Here is a 24,879-nt window from a genome sequence, read left to right on the forward strand (position 1 = left end):
AGACTTTTCGGGCTAAATATGAAACCCTTTCCACTCACCTTATGGTCTGGTTTTATAGTTTTTTTAAATTCAAAATACTGTCAGTGCATTTACTGTCGTCTCTTGTAAACAAACAGCACAGACGTTCAGAAATAATTATAATAGCCTAATGATAATTTAACATAACGTTGTAGTTGCATGAAAGAGATACTAAAAATCCATGACTTTTCCAGGCCTGAAAAATTACATTTTCAATTTCTATGGCTTTTCCAGGTTTTCCATGACCGTGGGAACCCTATTTATAGCTCAAAAACAGAAAAACAGGTATTCTGACTGTCAGCGGGTCGCCTCTCCGCAGCTCCGTCCTGTAACTTGGTTTGGTCTGGTCTCCATGATGTTAGAAAAGCATCTCACGAACCCTCCACCAGAAAAGTTCCACAATGCGTCTTTAAAGCCACAGTATCAATATCGGTATCTGAACTGAGAACGCTACATCAGTCCATCTCTTATAAAGGATAGTTCCTAGTTCTAGATCCAGATGAGGAAAACAGAAAAGTCTAAGCCACTGATAGAAAAGTTGCAGTCGTAATAAAAAATACAGAAAAGCCTCCTGAATGTACTTCTTGTTTTTCATAAGAACAAACAGAAAATCTACAATCATTGAGTGAGTCATGTACATGAGTCACGGTGCTGGGAGTATGTAAAAGAAAAAGAATCGTATGCTTTGTGACAATCAATGTTACCTTCAAAAACTATATTTAATTAATTCTTCTTTTCACTCGAGCATGAAATCAGAGTTTTTTTCTTCTCTTTTGACATTTCAATCCACCATCTTTGTTAACAGGGTCTTTGTGTGCGCGTTTTAAAGTCTGTAACGTCTAGATAACAATACGGATTATCAAAACAATGGTGACAAATATTCTAATTAATTAGCTCTTAACTATTACATCTGAATCAGTTTCATTCATTGTCACTGTTTGTCAACAAAATTCACAAACTAGGAATATAATATAAAGTATGATCAAATAAAAAAGGCATGCATTAAAAGAAGGTCAAACTAAAAAAACAGAGAACAAGGTCAGGATTTTGTGATTTGATATGTGCAAAATTGAACAGCAGCAGTTTTTTTTATGCTGAACTCATGAAACACAAGATCATGGTTCATTCTACCAAAAAACAAAACTAAAAACTACAGTTTCCACGTTTACATGAGAGCTTAATTCTGAATAAAAATAATTAAATTGTGAATAAAAAGTAATTTCGCTTTAAAAAGACCATGTAAACACTTAATTCTTAATGAAAATGATTATTCAGAATAAAACTTAATTCCGAAGTAAGTGATTTATTCCGATTTTAAAGCCAAATTCCGACACTCTTCCCTTCTCCTCCTCAGCTGACAGATGTAAAGCATAGAATTCTCGAGTTGCTGCATCATTATCATTGGAAAGACTGCGAAAAAAGTTTGGATCATGTTCGTGTCTGTGGCGTAACGACAAACCGAGATGACAAAAAAGCCGGTAGCAGCTGAAGGGTGTGTTTTCTTCCGGTGTCCCTGTTCAATCAGAACCCTTCCTCATCCCCAGACGTTGAGCGGAATTAAATAAAGGCATGTTTAACCTCAATTTGGAATCATTATCTCCATGTAAACTTGAGGGACAATATTTTAATTCAGAACTATTTAATTCAGAACAATTCATTCGGAATTAAAAACCATCTTGTAAACGTGGCTGGTGCGAATCCAGAATACACACTTCTCCTATAGATGTTCACCAAGATGTAAGTCATTTTCAGATGGGAATGATTGACAGGTGGATTAGCCAATCAGGGAGAGGCATGGTCCATCCACATCAAACAGAGACTGTGTAAAAAAGTGGACTTAAGGGAGTGTGACGTCACGCATAATGCTTGGCGCCAGTCAAATAAAGCTCACAGAGGCTTGCAGTTTTGGGGGGAATTTGGAGCAGAGTTTCACATTAGAAATAGGAATTAATGTACGAACAAAATAGCAAACTAAAACACCACGATCAAACACGGCTGCTTACAAGAAAACTTCCTGCAGAATCAATGAACGAAGCACTAAACTCTTTTAATCTGAGGCGAGAAAACTTTGGTTTTATTTGTAAATGATGTTAGGGCTGGGTATCATTAAGAAGTTGCTGATACGATACCTTGATAGAATGCACTTTTGATTCAACTTGATATATTTCAAATCGATTCGATACGGTTCAATAAAAAATAAAGGCTAAATCCTGGCTGTGACACTAAAAGTCTTTTTTAACCCACTTCCTGTGCAAAGTTAATATGAAACATGCAAATTTTAATCATCAAAACAGTGAAAATGTCAAATGTGTCTCATAAACGAGTTTCCTTCCCCTGAACAAGCAACAAAACTGTAGCTCTGTATCAAAATAATTTAGTAAAATATACTTTTGCCGATATATCAATACAGCAGCCCACGATATTAATACTGTATTATCACATTAAACGATATCGATATTTTGATATTTTTGCACACCCCTAGTGACCAATGAGCTCCTTCGTTTCACATGCGTCATCGAAAAAAAACTCAAATCTGACTGGACGATCACGTATGGTCAGTTTCGAAACACGACCGAGGGAGTGAGGGGCCAGACCGATATCAAATCCGTATAAATAATCCAGAGATATGATTCTGGGTTTGCAACAGAAAAGCAGCGAGAGCGAACGCAGCCGGCTCCTCCTCCTCCTCCTCCGAGTGCAGAGTCACCATCTGGTAGCCATCAGAGGCTCACACAGGAAGGGGCGGCCGTGCGTTCGCTGGGGCAGGGAGCGGTCTCCTCTCTTCTCCCTCCGAGCTGCAGCAACAATGGGCCAAAGCAGCAGAGTCAGGCCTGTCCCGTGTAGAGGAGGGCCACATTCCTCCTGCCTGCGCCTGCCAACGAGCTCTGGGAACAAGGGATCGGAGCGAGACAGGGACAGGGACAGGGACGAGGGAGCTGCTCGGGCTTATGTTGCTACGAAGTGATGGCGGCGCTTTATTGATCGTCTTTGTGGTGTTCACTACCAGGCAAAAGTTTGGACACACCCTCTCATTCAATGCTTCTCTTTTCTTCGTCTTTACAGCTCTCTACATTTATAAACACACAGAAAACATCAAATATATAAAGCAAGATATACGGAATTACGTAGCAAAGGAAAAAAAGTGAAATAACAACTGATTTTTTTTTTTTTTTTCATACTCAAATCCTCAAATTATCCTCCCTTTGCTTGGTCGAATAAACTGCACAACCAATGAGCTTCTCGATGAAATCTTCTGAAACTTTCACTTCAATTTTCACTTCAAAACGGTGTCAAGTCAGGGTCAAGAAAAGCCAAAAGTGCAAAACTGTGAGAAAAGCCAAAGCAAAGGGTGGTTATTTTTAAAAATCTAAAACAAGCTTTGGGTAATTTTGAGTTTGCCTTTTATTTGCTACATCCATATATGTCCATTCCTAGTTTCGATGCGTTCGTTGCGGATCTAAAATGCAAATAATCATGGAAATAAAGAAGAAAAATCAATGAAAACTATTGTATTATATCCTGGCCTACTCTGAAGCTGTTAACATGCTGGAAAATTAGAGACAAACCGTCACAAAAGCCTTCACTGGTTTGAAAGAATGTGTAGAATGTGACGTCTGTTTTTCCTGCTCAGAATTATAACATTCAGTCAGCCTGTCGTCACAAACAAACACTGAACTGCCCCTTTAAAGTTGCCAGAACTGAAAGTAAACTGTAAAAAAACTGAATTTGGAAAAAGTAAATAAATTATAAAAAGAAAGACTAAGAATAAAGTCCGTATATTATGATATTTTCTGATCTATGTTATAATGTTTCCTCATCACAAACAGATCTGGAGTTCTGTTTTGTTTCATTCACACATATTTAAAACACACAAACCCTGCAGATTTAGTTCTTCTCTTAAACAGAAAACACTCCATACTCCTTCACTAGAATCATTTGGATAATTTCAACCCTAGAATGGCGAATCTCCACTGTTAAACCACTTCTTAAGCAAACTTCATATAAAACACAGACATTTTAATCATCAAATCGCATTAACGAGTTTATTTCCTCTGAACAATCAACAAAACTGTAGCTCTGTAACCTTAATAATTTAGTAAAATATACCAACAAAATACTCTTGGTGATATTTCAATACACTAGATATTGATACTGTATCATCACATTAAACGATACTATAGATCGATATTTTGATATAAAAGTAAAAGGTAAAAACTGTCAACTTGAAAACTGTTGCTTCATGACATCACAAGGTCGAACAGAGCATTTTGAGCTCTGGAAATTCTAGACAGACTAATTATAAAGGGTTACGCAAACATGTATGAAATCTGTGTAATATATAGGACCTATAACGCAAACCAAAGTGAAGACTGTCATATTGATCCAAAAAGTGTATCCAATGAATCGTCTGTAATGAGATCAGGTTCCAGTCATTTCAGTGATCAATTTGGGTCTTTTTAATTTAGAGAGCTAAATCCAGTCCAGTGTTACGTGGTTTAAACATCTACCGTATTTTTCGGGCTATTAGGCGCTCTGGATTATAAGGCGCACTGTCATTAAATGGTCTATTTTCGAACTTTTTTCACAAATAAACAGCACCGGACTTTAAACGAAACACAACAGTTGGATGGGTCAGTGGTTTTGACTTTGTTTGTGGTGTTCACGGTGACTCTGGGCTTTGTTCAGTTGTGGCGTGTAGGGAGGTGCTGTCTGGGACCGCTGGATTGTCGGCGTGTTCGCAGTGACTCAGTTGTTCAGTTGTGTCTAGAAGTGGCACATTGCACTCGCTTTTTCGGTTCGTTCCTTCGTTCCGTTCCTCGTCGGCGTGGAGTGACGAGTGTGGCTGCGGGTGTTTTTCGCTGTGCGGTCGCTGTCTGCTCCGTGTGTGTTTGTGTGCGCTGCGGGTGGTGCGGCTTTTAGTTAGACACCCGAGTGGATTCGTGTATGGGGCGCTCTGGATTAGCAGGGCGCACGGTCGTTTTTTGATGCGGTTAGAGGCTTAAGAGTGCACCTAATAACCCGGAAAATATGGTATCTATTAATGCAAGGAACGTCTGTCTGTGTGTTTGTCCGTTCAACGCATAAATCTCGAACTGCTCATCCGACAGATCTCAAATTTGGACGGTTTCATCCTAATGAGACGAGTGTGCAGTGCCAATTTTCATGTTGTTAGGACAAAAAATGCTGGTAAAATGAGTGATATATTTTAAACACTAGTTACTTGTAACACATTTAATTATTTTGTGTGTTAAACGGAACAGGTTAAAGTATTTTCTTTCTTAAGTAAACAAAAACATAACATATAAAGCGTGATTAAGCCAAGACAATGTTTTGCTTAGTGTTGTACAAGTCAAACGATATCTTCTGTTAAAGTTACAACTCCGTGTGAGTGTTAGAATTACACTGGGACTGGGCTGTATCATATTGCTGGTGATGAAATGAAGTATGGAATATCTTGATAAAAATGTAGGCCATGTAACACTGCCCTAATGACAGTACACCTACTATATAGTATTGAGTTTTCAGAGCTTTTAATCATGTTATAGTTGTTTCCAATTCTCGTTTACCCTCTCAAAGTTGTATTTGGAGTGATTCGTGCATGTTTGAGCAACCTTTAAATCGTTCATTTTCAAGGCGACATATTGCCTGATCAGTCCCCTCAATCACGCCCACCGCTCTGTAGTTATTTCGTTCTTTAATGTCATACTGTAGTGGAACATTCCAGGCAGGGCAATGGCATCTCAACAAAAACGAGAAGGTGACAGGTCCCCAACCAAAAAGATACTGTATTTTTCGGACTATAAGGTGCAATATCAAAAATGTTGAATTATCTCATCTATTTTCATAAATAAGGCGCACCGGATTATAAAGGCGCATTAAACGAAACAAACGGACGACACTTGAGACTGATCCTTAGCCCTTAAGTTAGTTTTTTTATTTCCTATGAGGATGACTCAAATATACACTGAGTAATAATGTGTTTAATTCAGCTTTGCGCACATTTGTTTACATTTTACTGAAACAAAACTTAAAACCACATGGCTCATTTGTATAAACTATAAGCTTTGAAAAAAAAAAACAGCTCTCTCCTTGTGGCTGATGAGGACAGGACTCAATGGAATATGAGTGTTCTTTCTGTGACAGAGGATGTGCTGCTGATGGTGAGTCTGTTCTCTGTGTATATCATGTTGGAGATGGTTCATGCGAAATGTATTACTCTGCGAGGTTCCTGACTACAGCAGCTGTAATTCTCAGACAATTCATCAAGTTTTGCATCATCGTAGCTTACCACAAACTATTAAAACATTCTGACAGATTTTTGAGCGCCGTGTACCACATAAAATCAGTTGGAGGTCGGTAAGCACAACCAGAATTAATACATAAATCACACTGTCAATTTTTGAGAAAATGAAAGGATTTTAAGTGTGCCTTATAGTCCAAAAAATACGTTACAGAGAGCACATTTAAAAAGTGTAACCGCCTTTCATTTGTTGACAGAGCTTCAAAACCCTCCACATACTCCACAGCTGTGTCATGTCAGGGTCAAGACATGCCAAAAGTACAAAAAAAAAATGTGAGAAAAGCAAAGAGTGGCTATTTTTTAAATCTAAAACAGGCTTTCCCAGTTTTATTTTTCTTAACCACTGATACACATTTGGTAGAATCGTGTAGTCATTTTGGTACAAATGAAAAAAAAAAAGTGCTACTCTCTAGTGTGATGTGCAGTTATCCATTGGAGAAGCTGACAACTTCACAGCTCTTTGTTGTGATCACAATTACACCAATGTCTTCCTATTGGGCACCACAGTTTTCCAACACGGAAGTCAGAGCACTTGTTTCTTTTATTAAGTTGTTTTAGATTAATATTGTGATTTAAAATGTTGAAATTATAACTTAATGATCCACGTGTGTCATAAATTATAACTATACAGCAGACACACAAGCACAATAAGTGTTCTTTTAAACAATAAACTACCTGAAAATGTGCAAGAGATTATCAACAAAAGCATGAAAAAGCATACAGTGTTTTAAATGGGTCATACGCACAGCTGCACAATTTGAGGGGAAAAAAATGAAAATAAATGACATTTTAAAATCTAAATTCAGATCACAGTGCACATTTTAAACACATCCATGAGCCGTAATATCTGAAATAGAAATGAAACTTGAACTGCCGAAGTAATACAAGAATCTCATGTATTTAAGGTTTAAATTTCAGGGTGGAATTTTGATAGAGACACTGAGACATACTGCAAGGCCTATGTTATTTTTATTGGCCTATGTATTAGCAAAATATCTGAAATAGTGTTCAGTTACTCCCTTCCAAGAGATGTTATTACTTTGCCTGGAATGTTCCATGGTATGACTTTAAACATTTCCATCTTGCGTTTATTCATTAGGGGTGTTTCTATTTGTCAAAAATAGAATAGGGCCCGGTCAAGCAGAAGTAAACAACAAGGCCAAAAATTCAAGTTAATGCATCTGATATAAAAATGTATTGAACAGATACATATGTACTCTAGTTTATGAAACTGTTTACCTTTTTTCTGTACCATTTTTGGTTCTAAAGTTCCATATGTTTTAAACAGACCATGTATGAAACATGGAACAAAAATTTTTTCCCAAATTTCAAAGACCTGCAAATCATGTAAATAAATGGATGTATTTCATCATATCTTGTGTTATTCCATCTTTGAACTGTTGATGAAGGTACATGATAAAAAAAAAAAAAAGTATTTAAAATGATAAAAATTTGCTTGGAAGGACTGACATATTTTATAGAAATAGTTTCCTTTCATTTTGAAGTAATATTAAAGTATTCGGAAGAAAAAAGAGGTTTTTCAACCTAATCTTGTACCATATGGTAGAAAACTATATGAAGCAAATATTCAAACCAGTTTGTTAAGGATATGTAAGTGAGAACCAAGAGTTATCACTGTTTGTATTTATTGCCCAAAAAGTGCTGCATATTTCATTCCCTCCGTTACCGACACATGAGTTTTTTCATTTTTTGTCAATAACTTGAAAAGAATATCGCAGGTTTAACTTTACCCTGTTGGAGTGTTAACTCTTTTCTACATTCTGATACTTTACTTATTTCAATAGTCCCTCTAGTTTCTGAATAAGAGCTATTTGAATTTTAAAAAATCTGCCCCCGTTTCCCTCCGTTACCGCTTGACCGGACCCAATAAATTCTTCTTTAATAGGGGCGACTCTCCACAAATCTCAACTGTAAAGGAGCGTAGTGCTGTAAAAATATTTCTAATTTCAACATATTTAAGGTTAAAACTTCAGAGTGGAATTTTGATGGGGATATACAGCGCAGCCTATGTGTTTTTTTTATTGGCTTATGTATTAGAAATATCTGAAATAGAGTGTTCAGTTACTTCATTCCAAAATAGTGGAGAGGGCTCTATCATCTGTGTTTAATAATAGCTGCACTTCAAACCCCTGCACTTGGCTCTGTGTCAAATAGAACAACCAGATCGTTTTACAATTCCACAGAAGCAGATTCCCAGAGAATACGCACACACAACGTTCCCAAGCTCCAAACAAGGAACAAGAAAACCTGGTCTGTATTGGAGTCCTCACACTGGAGTTGGCTTGAAGCTCAGTAAACAGCTGCAACGGGCAAAGAGAGACATGTTTACTAAATGTTATGTCAGCCTTGACCCAGCAGAATTTGAGGCGTGATAAAAAGTAAACATGCAGGGCAGAGCCGGAGTGAAGGAAACTGTGATTTGATTTAGCTACAAGTCGAAGATCTTCTACCTCGTAATATCACGGCGCCTTCTCCTGACTATTTCTGTACGAAAGAAAAGCATTAGTGTATTTATCCTGTGGTGCAACTCGTGCTCATCTTACCCAAAGTTAGGTCAAGTTGCAACAATGAGGAAAGAGGAACCTATTCTATTTTTATTTTTGTCATGTCCTGTTTTAGTGTCTTTAAGAACAATAAAAGTTATTGCAATGAACTGATTAAATTATGCCAGTGTGACATCTTCATAAAGATATAGGAATGTACAGTATATATATAAATTAATATAAAGTTGAAACGCAAAATAGAACTACTGCAAGAGGAGTTGAGTTGATATTAAAGTTGTGTTTAGTTTAGTGGTTTACTTCTGTCTGATGTAATGACATGTCAGTTTGAAGACGAAGACTCGAGACAATGCCATTGTGTTTAAAACAATGAACTGTATTCAAACTGTAATTACAGACATTATAATTATTTTGTAATATATATTTGTGTGACGATGAATGCCCAACTGTTACACAGCATAATAAAGTTGATCATGTACAATAACATCGAGCAGCATATGACACTTCCAGAGCCGTCTCCACACATGACACAGGAGAGGCCGGAGTGAAAGCGATCCTCATGTGTGTTACACTGAGGTGGCAGACTGAGTCTGGGACAAAAGTGGGACAGTAAGATAACTATAGTAGTGCCACAAATGAATCTTTAATGACTATTTGTTTGTAATGGCTGCTCAATTATTCATGGCACATGCAATCCATTTTCAAGCTGTGTGGTAGATCACACAACAGTTTCAGACTCCAAATGGACTGACTACAGCGGTGGTCAGGACATGGGCCAGTGGCTCTTGTTTGTTAGCTAAGAGGCTAATGCCTCACTGTTTGTTTGTTTTGTTTGGGAAGGGGGGGAATTTTGAGTTCCACTTAGCAGATTTAATGAAGGCTGTACTTGTCTCTACATTTCTGCAGACGTGTTTGGTCTTAGCTAAGAACTCCTCATTTCCTGTAATCCACAGAGTGATAATAAAGTTTCACTTCCATGTAAAGAAGAAGTGCACTTGCTGGGGCTTTTCTAAGTAACTAGTAAGGAGCCTGTCCCCAGTAGCAGAGCCTGTCCTTAACAGAACCTGTCCCTAACAGAGCCTGTCCTCAGCAGAGCCTGTCCCTAACAGAGCCTGTCCCTAACAGAGCCTGTCCTCAGCAGAGGCCAGTCCTTCACAAAGAGGAGGACCTTCAGGGTTCAATATTTTCCCTCTTCCGCTCGGCCTGCGCCTCACACTGCTGAGGCCTCATTATGGGCTGCACAAAGTGTTCTGCAAAACCATAATCAGTTTGTAGAGGCTCTGAGCAGTGCACACGGACAGAACAGACCTGCTCTGCATTAAATGAACACATCACATTACACTGATCTCCTGTAGCTTCCAGAGGACACGGACAGAGCAGGCTCACACAGGAGGCCTGGTGGAGCCAAAACACACACACCTCTTCACAATGTCTCTTTATTTATTGTAGCTCATGATTTTTTTTGCCAATACTCTACGATTAGAAAAGTTTTTGAGGTTTAAACCTGCTCTTGGCTTATTGGTGGCATACATTATCATCTCTATTGACTTCAACAATACATTGAACTTCAAAATGTGTTCTCGTGAGTCAGGAGTTAGAGAGAATAGTGTGATCATGCCCTTGCAACTCAACCACTGCATTCTCGGGCTGCTGTAACACTGTACTTTCACATCTCCAAAAAGGTAAAGCAACGAAAGAACGAAGAAAATTGGAACCAGATGGAAAATGCAGAGTCAATGAAACAGAAACCCACAGAGGATCGAGTTCTGATACATTTTGGCTGAGAAAATTCCTACTAAAGCAATAGTGGCAAAACGGCCTTCCGCTGATGAGACTTTCAAATTTGACTTGCGTTCGCTCCCACAGCGGCTTTCAGTGTAAACATAAAAAGACAGGTTAGACTTGTGGAACTTTTTCCACACGTTGCCATAGTAACAAGGACACGCTGGACAATATAAGGAGGAGGATGTGATAGGCAGTCACGTTCGTAAGCTTATCACAAAAATGTACCATATTGACACTCTACTATTTTGGGTTTCAATGTTTACCGTGGCCATGGATACTTTTTCTTTGCAGTAGTGGGAAGCTCTTTGTGATTTTTCTGTAGTACGATGAGGTAAGAAGTGCACAGAGGTTGAATAAATAACTATGAATCATTACACTAACTAAATATTAAAGTGTTTCATTCTTCTATTTGTGCTCCTCGTGTATTTTAATAATACTGTACATTTAGAATTGTTTTTTGGGATGATCGTGGTTTTGGGTTATTGTTTCATGCACTGTATTTTCTCCTGCAATAAATCAAACGGCAAAACTTGTGATTGTGACAGACACCAAAGTGTCGGTAAAGTCGCTGTCAGCTCAATCGCTACAACATTTAATCGACTCCTTGTGACTGGTCGACTATAAGAAATAACAGACAGAACAGTAGTCACTTTATTATTAAGAATGCACCAAGCCTTTTTCAGTGCCGATTCCGTTATCAGCACTTTGACTTTAAGTTTTTGCAGTATTTGAGTAAACCTGATATTAAACGATACCAGTTTAGGGACGGAAAATGGTACTTATTTCCTTAAAACGTTATGGTATCACACAAGGGATCCAACTGTGTCATGCAGCTGTCATTTATCCTTCAAGTAACAACACCCAAAAACAAGTCACAACAACCTTCGCGTGAATAAAAGTTCAAACATTATGAGACGTTCTAGGCCAAAATCAACCTGTAAATATTAGGTGTGTAACGATATCCAAGTCTCACGATACGATATCGTCACGGTATGAACCTCACGGTACGATATTTATTGTGATATCGTGGGAAAGCTCACGATATGGTGGGGAGGCTCACGATTAGGCAAGTAACAATATCCAAATCTTTCGGTTTTCACTATACATCTCACGGTAGGATATTTATTGTGATATTTTGTGGGGGTTAAACAGCTAAAACTGTTAATTTGCTACTTTTTCCTCTTAAAATGCCTTGACAAGACTTAATCCAAAGACCTAAGACTTAAAAGTGCTTAAACTGTTATTTCTTCTTGCGATCTGCAACAAAATGGAGCAAAGGATCATGGTCTATGTAGTTCTCTCTGTCTTTTTTTTTATTGCTGCACCATAACTCTTAATTTAAGCAAAGAGACTTGTAATTCGATATATTGTGACGGTCCACGATATTTATTGTGAGAACTTTGGCGATACAATATCATGATATTTCGGTTATTGTTACATCCCAAGTAAATAGTATTATTACACCCAATTCTAGAATATCAGCTTAATCGATATCACAGAACAAATAATCGATCCAGCAAATTTTTCAGTATTGGCGTCGATATTGAATACCAGTACCGTATCAGTGCATATCAGTGGATAACTGTAATCACAATCTACTGTATTTTGCTCTAAAACACGTGGCCAAACCTCCTCAAAGCTTGATCTCGTCACATACCAGACACAAAACTGCTGGGAATTCCAGGTGCCACAGTGGGGCGCCGGTGGCAAAAACTGCCATTGTGCCTTTAGGCAAGTAAGTAATGCATGAAACTGTAAACTGAGTTTGAGCATCTGGAAGAACGCTATGTAAGACAGCTGATTATTATTATGCGAAAAGATATTTTATAAGAAAAGTGGCAATATTAAATCAAAATATCAATAATAGATACACTACCGGTCAAAAGTTTTAGAACACTCTCATTTTTCCAGTTATTTAATGCAATTCAAGTTTAATGAAGAGCTTGAAATGGTACAAAGGTGAGAACTGAACAGACAGAGGTTAAAAAAAAAGAGATAAAATATACAAAAGACAAGTCCAAGCTCTGCTAAAACTACCTAAGAAAAACAGAACAAGATGGTAAACTTGAAAACATGGAGTGTCCAGCAGCACAGTCTCCAGATTTAAACCCCATCGAGCTGGTTTGGAATGAACTGGACAGAAGAGTGAAAGCCAAAAAACCCACAAGTGCCACACATTTATGGGAACTTCTGCAAGAGACGGGAAGAACTTTCTGAAGAATATTTGATTTCTATTGTAAAAAGAACGAGCCACGAGTGTGTTCAGCTGTTATATCTGCCAAGGGTGGACACTTATGAAACAAAACATCAGAATACATTTTGGTCAACAGTAACAAACTAGAAAAGCTGTGGTGCTCTAAAACTTTTGCCTGGTATTGTACTATTCAGAAGCTTTCCGTCACCGTATTTCAAGCTTTATTTCACTGATAATGTTTTTAAGAAATCTCAATGTCCTCCAGAAACATTTGTTAGACTCGTGGACTAATAAAACTTTAATCACTGACTGGTCGAATACTAAAATAATGGTTCGTTACAGCCCTGGAGCTCAGACGGGCAAATCTCTCAGAAGCTTTCACCTTTGAGCTGGTCCAATCAGCAGCACGGCCCCGGAGGAAAACTTTGCCCTGAGTGGATAATCAGGTAAGCTGGGGGCCTCTGCTCGGGGTTTACACAGACACCTACTGAGAGGGCCAGCTTCAGATTACTTTGTTTTTGTGTTCAGCTCTGGAATTCACAGCTTTGTTTTGCTTCTATATGAAACAAATATCCTAAAGAGGAACCAAGAGTCTCTCAAAGCCTGGCATAACAAAGAATATGCACACGACAAACGCTTTTGGAAGTTCCGGAGGTCAGTACCCATTTTCTTTAGAACTTAAGAACAAAACTAAGGAAGCTGAAAGTAAAAACGTGTCATATTCTTTACCAACTTCTTATTTCTGAACCAAAAAGGGGCTTGTATAACTGTCCATGCTTATTATAACTATTAGAACTCTGAATAGTGCATTAATAATAACTCAAGTTGAAATAATGACATAAAACCACTTTCAGGATCTCAAAAATATTTCCCTATAAAAAGTAGAAAGCAGTAAAGGTTGCCATAGTGATCAACAATTTAAAACAAAATATAATATCTTCTCACGGGAGCAAAAAGTCCCCAAAATGTTGCATAACAGGCGGCGAAAATATTAAAACTCCTAAACTCAATACGACCCTTTTAAAGTAATAATAATGAAACGCTGTATTATTTTTATTATCATTTTAGTGTAGAGCTGTAGTCGTCAAGACATCTGGCCCAAATCTGCACGGGAGCTCATGCAAAAACTATTTAAACAGAAAAAAAATGACTAGGAATTCAAATAAACACAGATTAATTTTGTGGTTAATGATTTAAAGGTGAATTGTGTAACTTTTCTGGTGGAGGCTCCGTCAAATCCTTTTCTCCATGGAGATGATATGGCTTTGTCTGGAATGTTAAACAGTTGCCATGTTTACATGAGAGCTTTAATTCTGAATAAAAATTTATTCTACTTTAAAAAGACCATGTAAACACTTAATTCCAAATGAAAATTATTATTCAGGATTAAACTTAATTCCGAAGTAAATTGGTGATTTATTCTGATTTTAAAGCTGAATTAATTTATTCCTCGATCATGTAAACGTTTATTCTTCTTAAAAATAATTCCAGTTGTTCAGTGCACGCTCGTTAGGTCGCCCTTCTGACGCGAAACAGACTATCCGGCTCCACCAGTCCTGGCTTCGGACTTTCATCCACGTCTCTTTGGATTTGCGAGCGGGACGCGGGAGTGGGCTGAGGTAGAGCAGCCGTTGACTCAGTGTGTCTCCTTCCTCCCTTCTTTGACACTCTTCCCTTCTCCTCCTCAGCTGACAGATGTAAAACGTGATGAGAGAATTCTCCAGCTGCTGCGCAATTATCATAGGAACGACCGCGAAAAAAGTTTGGATCATGTTTGTGTCCGTGGTGTAACAACAAACCAACGTGACAAAAAAGCCGGTAGCAGCTGAAGTGTGCGTTTTTTTTCTGGTTGAGGTAAAAACATTCGTGTCCCTGTCCAATCAGAACCCTTCCCCACCCCCAGACGTTGAACGGAATTAAATAAAGGTGATTTTAACGTGTTTTTCATGTAAACCTCAATTCAGAATTATTATTTCCATGTAAACTTGAAGGAGAATATTTTAATTCCGAACTATTTAATTCCGAACTATTTTCATTCCGAATAAAAAATAAAAAAAACATCATGTAAACGTGGCTACTATGACATTAAACCTTTCTATCTTCTTGGAAACCAAATCAGACCAAGTTACAGGTCAGATCTGTGGAGAGGCGACAGCGCTCACAGTCAGAATACCTGTTTTTAGGTATTTTTGAGCTTAAAAAGAACTATAAAACCACCTGTAACTGAATAAATGTAAGGTAGAGCTGTTTAATGTCATACTGTGGAACATTCTCGGGAAAAGCAATGACATATTAATAGAAACACGCACACGACGGACCTTCAACCAAAAAGTTACACAGTGTGCCTTTAAATCTGCCTTTGTAATACCAACCAACAGCCCTATTGTAGTGCAGATCATTTTGAAATTGATTTGAAGTTTTAATATCGTGACAACGCCAACACATCAGAGAGACACACTGGAGACTTTAAATCAGAGGTTTAATTAAAAGTAAACAAGGCCCATCTTTTCCTTTTCACAGTGGCACATAACTCACACCAAAACAACACCTACTCCTACATCACAACATTCGGACCAATTCATCACCTGAAACCCGGTGCCAAGACAGACTATCCTCTCAAAAGCACAAGCACGAAGGGATTTCAAGATTATTAGGTGAAAGGGCAAATATTACGTTATTTCCTGATCTGTGTTACAATGTTGTTTCCTCATCACAAACATAACCGGAGCCGTGTTTTGTTTCATTCACACACGTTTAACACGCAAACCCTGCAGATCTAGGCCGAGTTCTTCTCTCAAACTGAAAAAACTCTTATATATATTGTGACTGAATGGTGATACCGAAGTGCTTCACTGCGTTTTTGAACTCCTCACATCTCCAGTAGGATCATTTGGATAATTTCAGACCTGGAATTGACAATCTCCCTCTAAACGAAAGGTAAAAGGAGCTGTAAACTTGAAAACTACCACTTCATGGCATCGCAAAAGAGCAAGAAAAGAGCGTTTTGAGCTCAGGAAACGTGGACAGACGTTACTCAATGAATTCTCAATGAATGCTCGGGGAATGTGAATGAAACGAAACACAAATACGGGCATGTTTTTGATGAGGTAACAACATTATAACATGACTAAAAGCTCGCAAGAGTCAATTTTGCGTCATATAGTATCTTTAATTTAAAAAAATCTTGATTATTTCAGACCACAATAAGAGCTAAAAAATAACATTGTAACAGTTTTAGAAGCAAAATAAAAAAAATAAAATTAAATTTAAAAAAAAAACATGAAAGTTTGATTTAATAAATCAGAGCACTGTAACATATTCCAAAAAGGAAATGAAAGAAAGTCCTTCCCTTTTAGAAAAGCTTTTAGCTGACTGGGTTGTTTCTTTATGCATTTATCGTTTGTATTGTTTGTAATTTTTCCATTTCTATTTCAATTTATTATTCACTTTGTCATTTTTATGCGCGAGAAGCTCTGTACAAATAAAATATACTTACCTACTTACTTACTTACTAATCCTAAAATGAAGGATTTGTCTATTGGTTTTATTACGGCGCCAATAATCGTGAATCATTGTTTAATATCCTGACTTCCTTACTTGCTGGGATGAAAAGACTTAGATGATTTCATGATAAAAAATAAATAGCTCAACTTCTGGTCACCAACAAGCCCCTAAATAAACCGAAGAAGGTGCTTAACGTTTGAGCGATTCGTCATGGGCCAAAAAAAGACCTGTCAGCACTGGATTACAACGCCTCATGTGATCTCACACTCTGACCGGTCACAAAGAGAAGGGGCCTGCCAAATTCTGACGCACTGACGCTGGCCTACAACCGATGTTAAGGGAAATGATCGCGTAAATGTATTTTAAGAAAGTTGTGTGTAACAGGTCAAGAGGTTTCCTGCATTGTTTCATGTAATAATTGAGGTATTTTAATAAAAAATAAATAAACTGTGCTTGTGTCTGCTTTGTGTACGTTATAATTTGCACATTTTAAACCACAATATTCATCTAAGACAACATAATAAAAGAAACAACTGACCAAACTGGAGGTGATCGGCAACATGGCGTCTTGAAAATAAGTGATTAACCATTACTCAAACATCCCGGAATCACTGCAAATGCATCTTCAGGTGAGTAAGTAGAAGGGGAAACAACTAGTTACAACTGGTTGAAAGCTCTGAAAGGTCGACTTTGCATAAAAGGTCTGCTTTAAAATAGTTAGACATATGCGGTTTATGGTGAAAATGACTATGACTATGAGGATTTTCTATAGCACTGATTGATGTGTGTATACTAAAAAGAGTTGAGCATGTGGAAAAACCAAGGACAGAAAGGGATCCAGTTCAGTTGAAAACTCAAAAAGAAGAGAAGGACAGGGTTACATGGAGCCCTAAACTCTGGGTTAGGGGTATTGTTTATTAATGTCTTGTTAGGAAAATTCATTCTCTATATTTGAGCCATCCTTGAATGTCCCTGGGGCAACCTGTCAGGAGAAACTGTCTGACCTAACAGCGTTAGGATTTGTTCGCTCGACAGTAAGCAGATACATTTTTTTTTAAATTTAACCAATCACTGCTATTTGGTCGTGACATATGTAATGTGCCGCTAACAGGACTAACCGGTACATTAAGCTTTTCCCAAATCCCGTAGGAAGAAGGGAAATAACGTCTTTCCCCTTGATAATATTCACCAAACATTCTCTTTGTTCCAGGTTTAAATCCTTGATCTCGGGAATCGTTGCCAACACAGAATGTCTGTCTTCGTCTACATCCATATCGACCGCTTTGTTTACTGTTGTGCTGTTCCACAAAAGGGACCCAGACAGGCGCTTGAGTTTGACGTCATGGCCTCACAGTTTTTCGCTGATTGGCCAGTGCACAGTCTACAACTTTTTGCAAACCGTCTATTGTATTCTGATTCCTGACCTTGTCGCTGGAGAGAAATGAAATTGAGCGGAGGCACTAGGTCATGCCAGCCTGGCTTGGTCAGGACTACCTCAACTGGAGTTTTTTTTCCCCATTGATATTTTCATCATCATTATGGGGGTGTTCTACATGTATCTCTATTGGAGAATATTCAGCAGTTACCATGGTGAGAAAATGCACACATTAGCAAAAGCATTCATGGTAGAATGACCAGACGTTTCTATTTACCCGAGACAGTCACAGTTTTTGAGCCCTGTGCCGCCCTGATTGGATTGGATGAATTGGACATAGCGAACTGCCATGGGCGCACTTCTAGCTCCATCGACTGTGGCTCCAGTTCACTTTGTATTGAAAAAACTGTCACACCTGTCGCTGCAACTGCTGCCACCAGGCTCAGTTTGGTCTTAAATGTTCGTATTACTCCCCTCTACGTGATCCTGGTGTTTTTATTTTGCAATTTTGAGAACAATTTTGTGTAAATCAATTCCTAATCCTAATATGGAACTTGGCTCAAAATTTGTCCCTATAACTGCGAGCCTCAATGAGCTTCATTTGACTAGCGCTGAAGGCTATGGGTGACGTCACACTCACGTCTTTATAGTCTATGTCGTAGTACTCCAGACCGGCTTCGAGACTGCTTTTTTTTTTTTTTTTTTTTTTAGGGCCTTGGTCTCGTCTCGGACTCGACCGCATTTGAACTCGGTCTCTATAAAAACACTGATATATATTTGCCAAAAAAACTGTCATCTGGAGGTTTTTTCCTGTTGACACTTTCATCATCAGTATGGGGTGTTCTACATGTATCTCTATTGGAGGAAAATTCAACAGTTACCACGGTGAGAAAATGCACACATTAGCTAAAGCATTCATGGTAGAGTGACCCTATTTACCCGGGACAGTCCCAGTTTTGAGCCCCGTGTCCCCTGTACCAGCAGATTTATACAAAACTATTGACTTGTCCCAGTTTCATACAAAAAATGTCCCAGGTGTCCCTATTTTTGACCAATTTGACACCTGCCAACAGTAATGAGAGGCGCACATTGTCATCAGTTTAGGTACAATTATGGAAAAGAGAAAGAAAATGACTGTACTGACTCATGTTTGTCATGAATGGGCCAAAAGCAGAACAACTCTCTTTAATTACGCAGTCGTTTCACAATTTTATTATTACCAGCCACCGCAAACCAGGGGTGTCCCAGTTTTTGATTTTGAATATTTAGTTACTCTAGTTCATGGTTCTGTTTAGGAGTTGGATTTTCAACTAAAAACATGAGAGTGGCTAAATCTAGAGAACCTTAAAGAGCACAAATCATCTCTCTGGTCTCACATCTCACTGAAGTTCCAACAAATTCAGCTTTTTCTGGTCAGATTGTGAATGCTTTGAGTTTTTCAGTTTTTTTCTCTCCTGTTTAAACATGGAAAAACTAAAATTCAGTTAGAAGGCTTCACTGAGCTGTTACAATCACAGCCTGAGCTCTGTGCCGACATGCCAAGTCATAAATGTTCAGAGATCCTTCCCATTTCAAGGAATTGTCGGTTATAAACCTCACGACGGGGCTGTAAAGGACAATTTGGGTCATCAGACTTAGACTTCGTTACAGGCATAATCATTAGTGAAGAGGAGCCGGGCCTATCCATTTTCGGTAAAGGTCACACTTCTGCTCCTGCGGATATCGATAGCCGCTGACAACACTTCAACCTTTATTAACAACATTATTGGGTTGTCAAATCAGATATTAATCAATACTAAACCAGTATTATAAATGCATACTCCATTTAACAAGTATTGATACTGAAAGAAATCACATAAACATAAAATAATTTGACCTTTCTGGAACAGTTTTTGAGTAATCTTGGACTTTATCAACACCAGTAAATAACATACAGTAGATATTCAATTTAACAAGTATCGATACTGGAAAAAATTGCATAAACATTACAAAATTTGACCTTTCTTCAACAGTTTTTGAGTAATCTCAAACTTTATCAACACCAGCATAGTACGTATAGACTGTACATATTATATTTAGACTATTTGCTATTTTTGTATTTGCTAATTTTTGTATTTTTAATGTTTTCTATTGACTTGCTTATTTATTTATTTATTTTATCCTTTATTTTATTTAATGTGTTAATTTATATTGTGCGGCACTTTGGAGACTTTGTGTTGGTAAAATGTGCTATACAAATAAAGTTGGATTGGATTGAATGGATTGGACACAGCAAATTGCCATGGGCGCGCTCCTGGCTCCATCGACTCTGGGTCCAATTCACTTTGTATTGAAAAAACTGTCAGACCTATCTCTGCAACTGCCGCTGTCAGGCTCAGTTTGGTCTTAAATGTTCGTATTACCCCCCTCTTCGTGATCCTGGCGTTTTTACTTTGCAATTTTGTGAACAATTTTGTAAATCAATTCATATTCCTAATACAGAACTTGGCTCCAATTTTGTCCCTATAACTGCGAACATCAATGAGCTTCACTTGACTGGAGCTGAACGCTATGGGAGATGTCACACTCCCCAAGTCCACGTCTTTAAAGTCTACGTCGTACTCAAGCCTTCAAGAATTCAAGTCAATAGGCCGAGCTCAGTGGCACACGATTCGCCTTTAGCCCAGCGAGGTACTTCCGGTGGCATGCGCAGTAGTGCTCTTTTCTCCTGCAGGCGAATACACGCGACCGCACGCGCAGACACGCGGGCTCATGCATCACATGATCGCTTTGACCAATTGGAGCGAGAAGAGCAAGACCGCAGCCGGAGTTAACGATTAAAAAGCGTTTTTTAAGACAACTGAAGGGTTTTGAGCTGAGAAAAAGATAATGATCTAAAAATAGGTAAAAACTGACAACAAATCAAACATTTTTGAAAGTTGTAGGTGCCCTGGCAGCCAAACAAGAGCAGTTTGTGATTACATTGCGCTCTATGAGAAAAATCCTCTCTCGGCCCAGGGGATTTTTCTGCTGAAGTTCCAGTGAGTGTCACTACGTCAACTGGAGGCAGCTACAAACAGCAATACCCTGTCCAGTTGTTTTAATAGATCCATGGTCGTAGTAATCGAGACTGCTTTTTTTACAGTCTTGGTCTCGTCTCGGACTTGACCACATTTGGACTTGGTTTCTATAAAAACATTGATATAAATGTGCCGAAATAACTGTAATTATAGAAATACATGTCAAAAATTACAAAGATGGTCTCGATTTGGCCTCAATGGGCCGTGGTCTCGGTCTTTTCTCGATCTCAGTCTTTAAAAGTCTTGGTCTCGTCTCAGTCTCGACCCTCAAAGGTCTTTGTCTTGTCCTGGTCTCGAGCCCCAAAGGTCTCGGACAGGTCTTAGTCTCGATTAGTGGGGACTTGACTACAACACCAAAAAAACACATGGTAACTTAAAGAAAGCCATACTATTCTGTGCTGGAAATTATATTCTATCATCTAAGAGTTTTTTTTGTTTTTTTTTATCTTAATAAGCAAAAAATCTAAATTGGTATCGAGTATCAAGTCTTTTTCTTAGTATCAAAATCAAATCTGAAATTTTAGTATCAGGACAACACTACAGCACAAGCAGTTAATAAAAAAACATGTCTCAACTAAAGTGGAAAGCTACATAAAAGTCCAATGGGATCGCTCATGGCACCTGACATTCCAGCATCCCCCAGTCAGACAAAACCTTTTTGTGACTGGAATTTAGTTTTGTAGTCCTTTATAAACTAAAAAAGCTTTCATTGTAAACGTGGCATTCCATCTTCTCAAGCTGAAAGCCACGTAATTCAATCCAAAATAAGAAAATATCTGGCCACGCACTAGGGAAAACTGCAATAACTGTGCAGATGGCTTATTCTCCTAAAGGTGCATTGTGTAACTTTTCTAATGGAGAGTCTGTCAAATTGCTTTGTCTGGAATGTTTCACAGTATGGCATTAAACCTTTCTATCTTCACAGAGACCAAATCAGACCAAGTTAGAGGCCAGATCTGTGGTGAGGCGACCCCGCTCACAGTCAGAATGCCTGTTTTTCGAGGTATTTTTGAGCAATAAAACCACCTATAATTGAATAAATGTAAGGTAGAGCTGTTTAAAGTCATACTGTGGAACATTCCAGGCAGAGCAATAACATATCCATAGAAACAAGCAGGTGACGGATAGCCTGATTCATCAGCAAGTTTCACTTCGTAGAAACCGTCTAACCTCACAGTGTTAGATTTCGTTCACTCGACGGTAAGCGGGTACTTTTTTTTAAAATTTAACCAATCGCTGCTATTTGGTCGTGATGTATGTAATGCGCCGCTAATGAAGCTAACTGGTATATTAAGCTTTTCCCAAATCCCGTAGGAAGAACGACAATAACGTCTTTCCCCTTGATAAAATTCCCCAAACATTCTCTTTGTTCTGGCTTTAAATCCGTGATCTCGGGAATCATTGACAACACTGCATATATGGCTCTTCGCTGATTGGCTGGTGCCCGAACTCGCACTTCCGGGGTTTTTTGCAAACCGTCTACTCTATTCCGATTCCTGACCTAGTTGCTAGAGAGAAACAAAATTGAGTGGAGGCACTAGATGGCGCCAGTCTGGCTAGGTGACGGACCGTCCACCATAAAAGTCACACAATGCACCTTTAACTTAACTTAATTGCTCTTTGAATCAGAGCTGCTGTTCTTCTTAGAAACAACACAACAAATTACTAAAGAGAAGTGCACAATCAAGAAGGAAAAGTCATTGGCTGTGACCATCTTGTCCTTCATAAGTTCATATAATTTAAAAACACAACAGAGATCATGTTTGTGTGTGTGTGTGTGTGTGTGTGTGTGTGCACCATGTGACGTGCCAAAAGCAGTTAAAAAAAAGGACCATATTACACTATTTTCTGATCTGTGTTATAATGTTTCCTCATCAAAAACATGCCCGGAGTTGTGTTTTGTTTCATTCACACATGTTTAACACACAAACCCTGCATATTTAGGCTGAGTTTTTCTCTCAAACCGAAAACACTGACATGTGGTAATAAAGGAAGTGCTCCACTGTGTTTTTTAACTCTGAACACCTTCATTAGAATCTTTTGGATCATTTCAGCCCTGGAATTGCCAATCTCTGGTGAACAAAAGGTAAAAGGTAGCTGTTAACTATCGCTTCACAACATCATGAGGTGGAACAGAGCATTATGAGCTTTGGAGATGTAGACAGACTAATAAAGAAGGATTAGCCAAATGTGTGTGAATGAAACAAACAGAACTCCGGGTCTGTTTTTGACGAGGCAACTGCATTATAACATCATAAGCTCACAAGAGTCATTTTTGTGTAATATAGAACCTTTACGGATCACAATGAATGCAGGTTGTGGTTTTAAAATGCACAAACTAGGAGTGATTGTTTCGTGTAAGTGGTAATTACTAAGAGAAACACTGCTGTACCATACACCCCATAGTATTCTGCATTTCCTGTGGCATTAACTGTGCACACATTCCTTCCCAACGTGATCAATACACGGGCTTATAGATTTTAAGGAATCCATAAAATCGTTAAGAGTTACACTGGAAGGCCATGGAGCTCCTTACAATAGCAATTAAGAACAATGTCACGTTATGGAAACCTATGGAGGGTGTGAACCAAAACAATAACGAAGCCATGTGACATAAAAAACGCCAAAAATGCACTTAAAATTCTAATTAAAATGTAAGGAAGCGTGAAGGAACACAGCACAGAGAGAAAAAAGACACAAAACACGACAGAATTCTTTGCTGAAACGTATCCAAGCATTACGAGGTCAGCAAATGTGCACTTTGCTCTGGTGCGTAAAAGCGCCCAGACGCACATCCAGATAGCGTGTCATGTTTGGTGAAACTAACCGGTTATTTTTTACTACATTGAGAAAGAGGGTGATATAAAGTGGACTTACGTAACGTCTCAACTTTTTTTCAGGAGGAGACTTTCTGAGCCAGCCCGAGCACACCACCTCTCCCCCGCTCATATCTGCTCCCTTTCCTACCCTCCTTCTCGGAGCTGGAGCGGAGAAAGCTTGTTTGTCTTCGCTTGTTTTTGGGAGTGTCTTCTTGAGTGCCTGAAAAGAACGGTGGCGCAAAGCTCAAATGACAAAGTTTCAATGTTGTGACAGTGTTTTTTAATCTGTAAAGCTGAATACAGTCACTCCTCTTCCGAAAGTCGCTCCTTACCGACAAAGCAGCTCTTTGAAATGCACAGACCAGATTTCACCCAGTTGTACTCAAATACGCGCTTATCCTTGACCTGGGGAGCATAAAAGCCTCCGCGGCGCCGCCTTTTGTACAAATATCTGCGGCTGCTCGTGGATTTTGCAACGCTGAGGTCGCAAAAAGGCGCAGACAACTCAGGAGCCGCGAAGTTTTGTTGTTAAACGTGACGCCTCATGCTAATCTCCGTCCATTCCCAGTTTGCGCGATCAGGTGTAGACGTCCCACACTGGTGCGGAGCATACTTGGCGTCCTCAAAGCATTTAAAACACTCTTCTATGGAAACACACAGGCTAAGGCGACCTTTCCAGGCAGTTTACTCCCATGGTTCCTTCATTGTGATTGACAGGGTGGCTCCGTCTTTTCCTAAACTCACCCTCGTAGGGAACATGCGCCTGTCAAGCTGCGTCCGTGCGTAACAGCGGATTGCCGGAAGTAACATTCCAATAAAAATTAATTCTACTCCAATTACGTTGAATGCACATGTTTTTCGGTCATTGCTTTAATCACTAATGGCCATGGAGTATTGGATTGCACATTCAATCTGCGTTTTTGACCATTATAAACAATTTCTCTGTGATAAAAGAACTCTCAAATGCCCACGAAAAAACTAAAACTACACAAAAAAGTACTCCAATTAAAATATATGATGTTTCGAATTAAAATGGTGATAGTGTTAAGTGCATAACAACTTTACGCACAGTTAATAACGTTATCGTCGTTCACAGCAGAGTTTGGTTTTATTTGTTGAGGGCGCTACAGGAAACTGACTCGCAAAATGTTCTGCTTTATTTTTGTAGTGGAGAAGATCGAGGCGGGGTGGCGGCAGCGAGCTGGGAAAATTAGAGCTTCAGACATGGGACATGCAGTTCCACTATTGTTGAGGACTATTCTGCGCACAAACGCCAGAGAGCCGATGCTTTTTCTGTATAAA

General features: G+C 38.7%; 1 protein-coding gene across 1 annotated transcript in view; it reads right to left on the reverse strand.

Moving 5' to 3' along the window:
- The window catches only part of gab1 (GRB2-associated binding protein 1), a 135,365-nt gene extending 111,035 nt beyond the window's left edge, over positions 1–24,330 (reverse strand). The window contains 2 exon segments of the mRNA XM_055158551.1: positions 23,636–23,797; positions 23,910–24,330. Of these exon segments, the coding sequence (XP_055014526.1) occupies positions 23,636–23,707 (72 nt within the window). The 5' untranslated portion in view covers positions 23,708–23,797; positions 23,910–24,330.
- Between the last annotated feature and the right edge of the window lie 549 nt (positions 24,331–24,879).

This window comes from Boleophthalmus pectinirostris, unplaced genomic scaffold, assembly GCF_026225935.1.
Source record: "Boleophthalmus pectinirostris isolate CB_2022bp ecotype Guang Dong unplaced genomic scaffold, ASM2622593v1 HiC_scaffold_22, whole genome shotgun sequence".
Classification (NCBI taxonomy): Eukaryota; Metazoa; Chordata; class Actinopteri; order Gobiiformes; family Gobiidae; genus Boleophthalmus; species Boleophthalmus pectinirostris.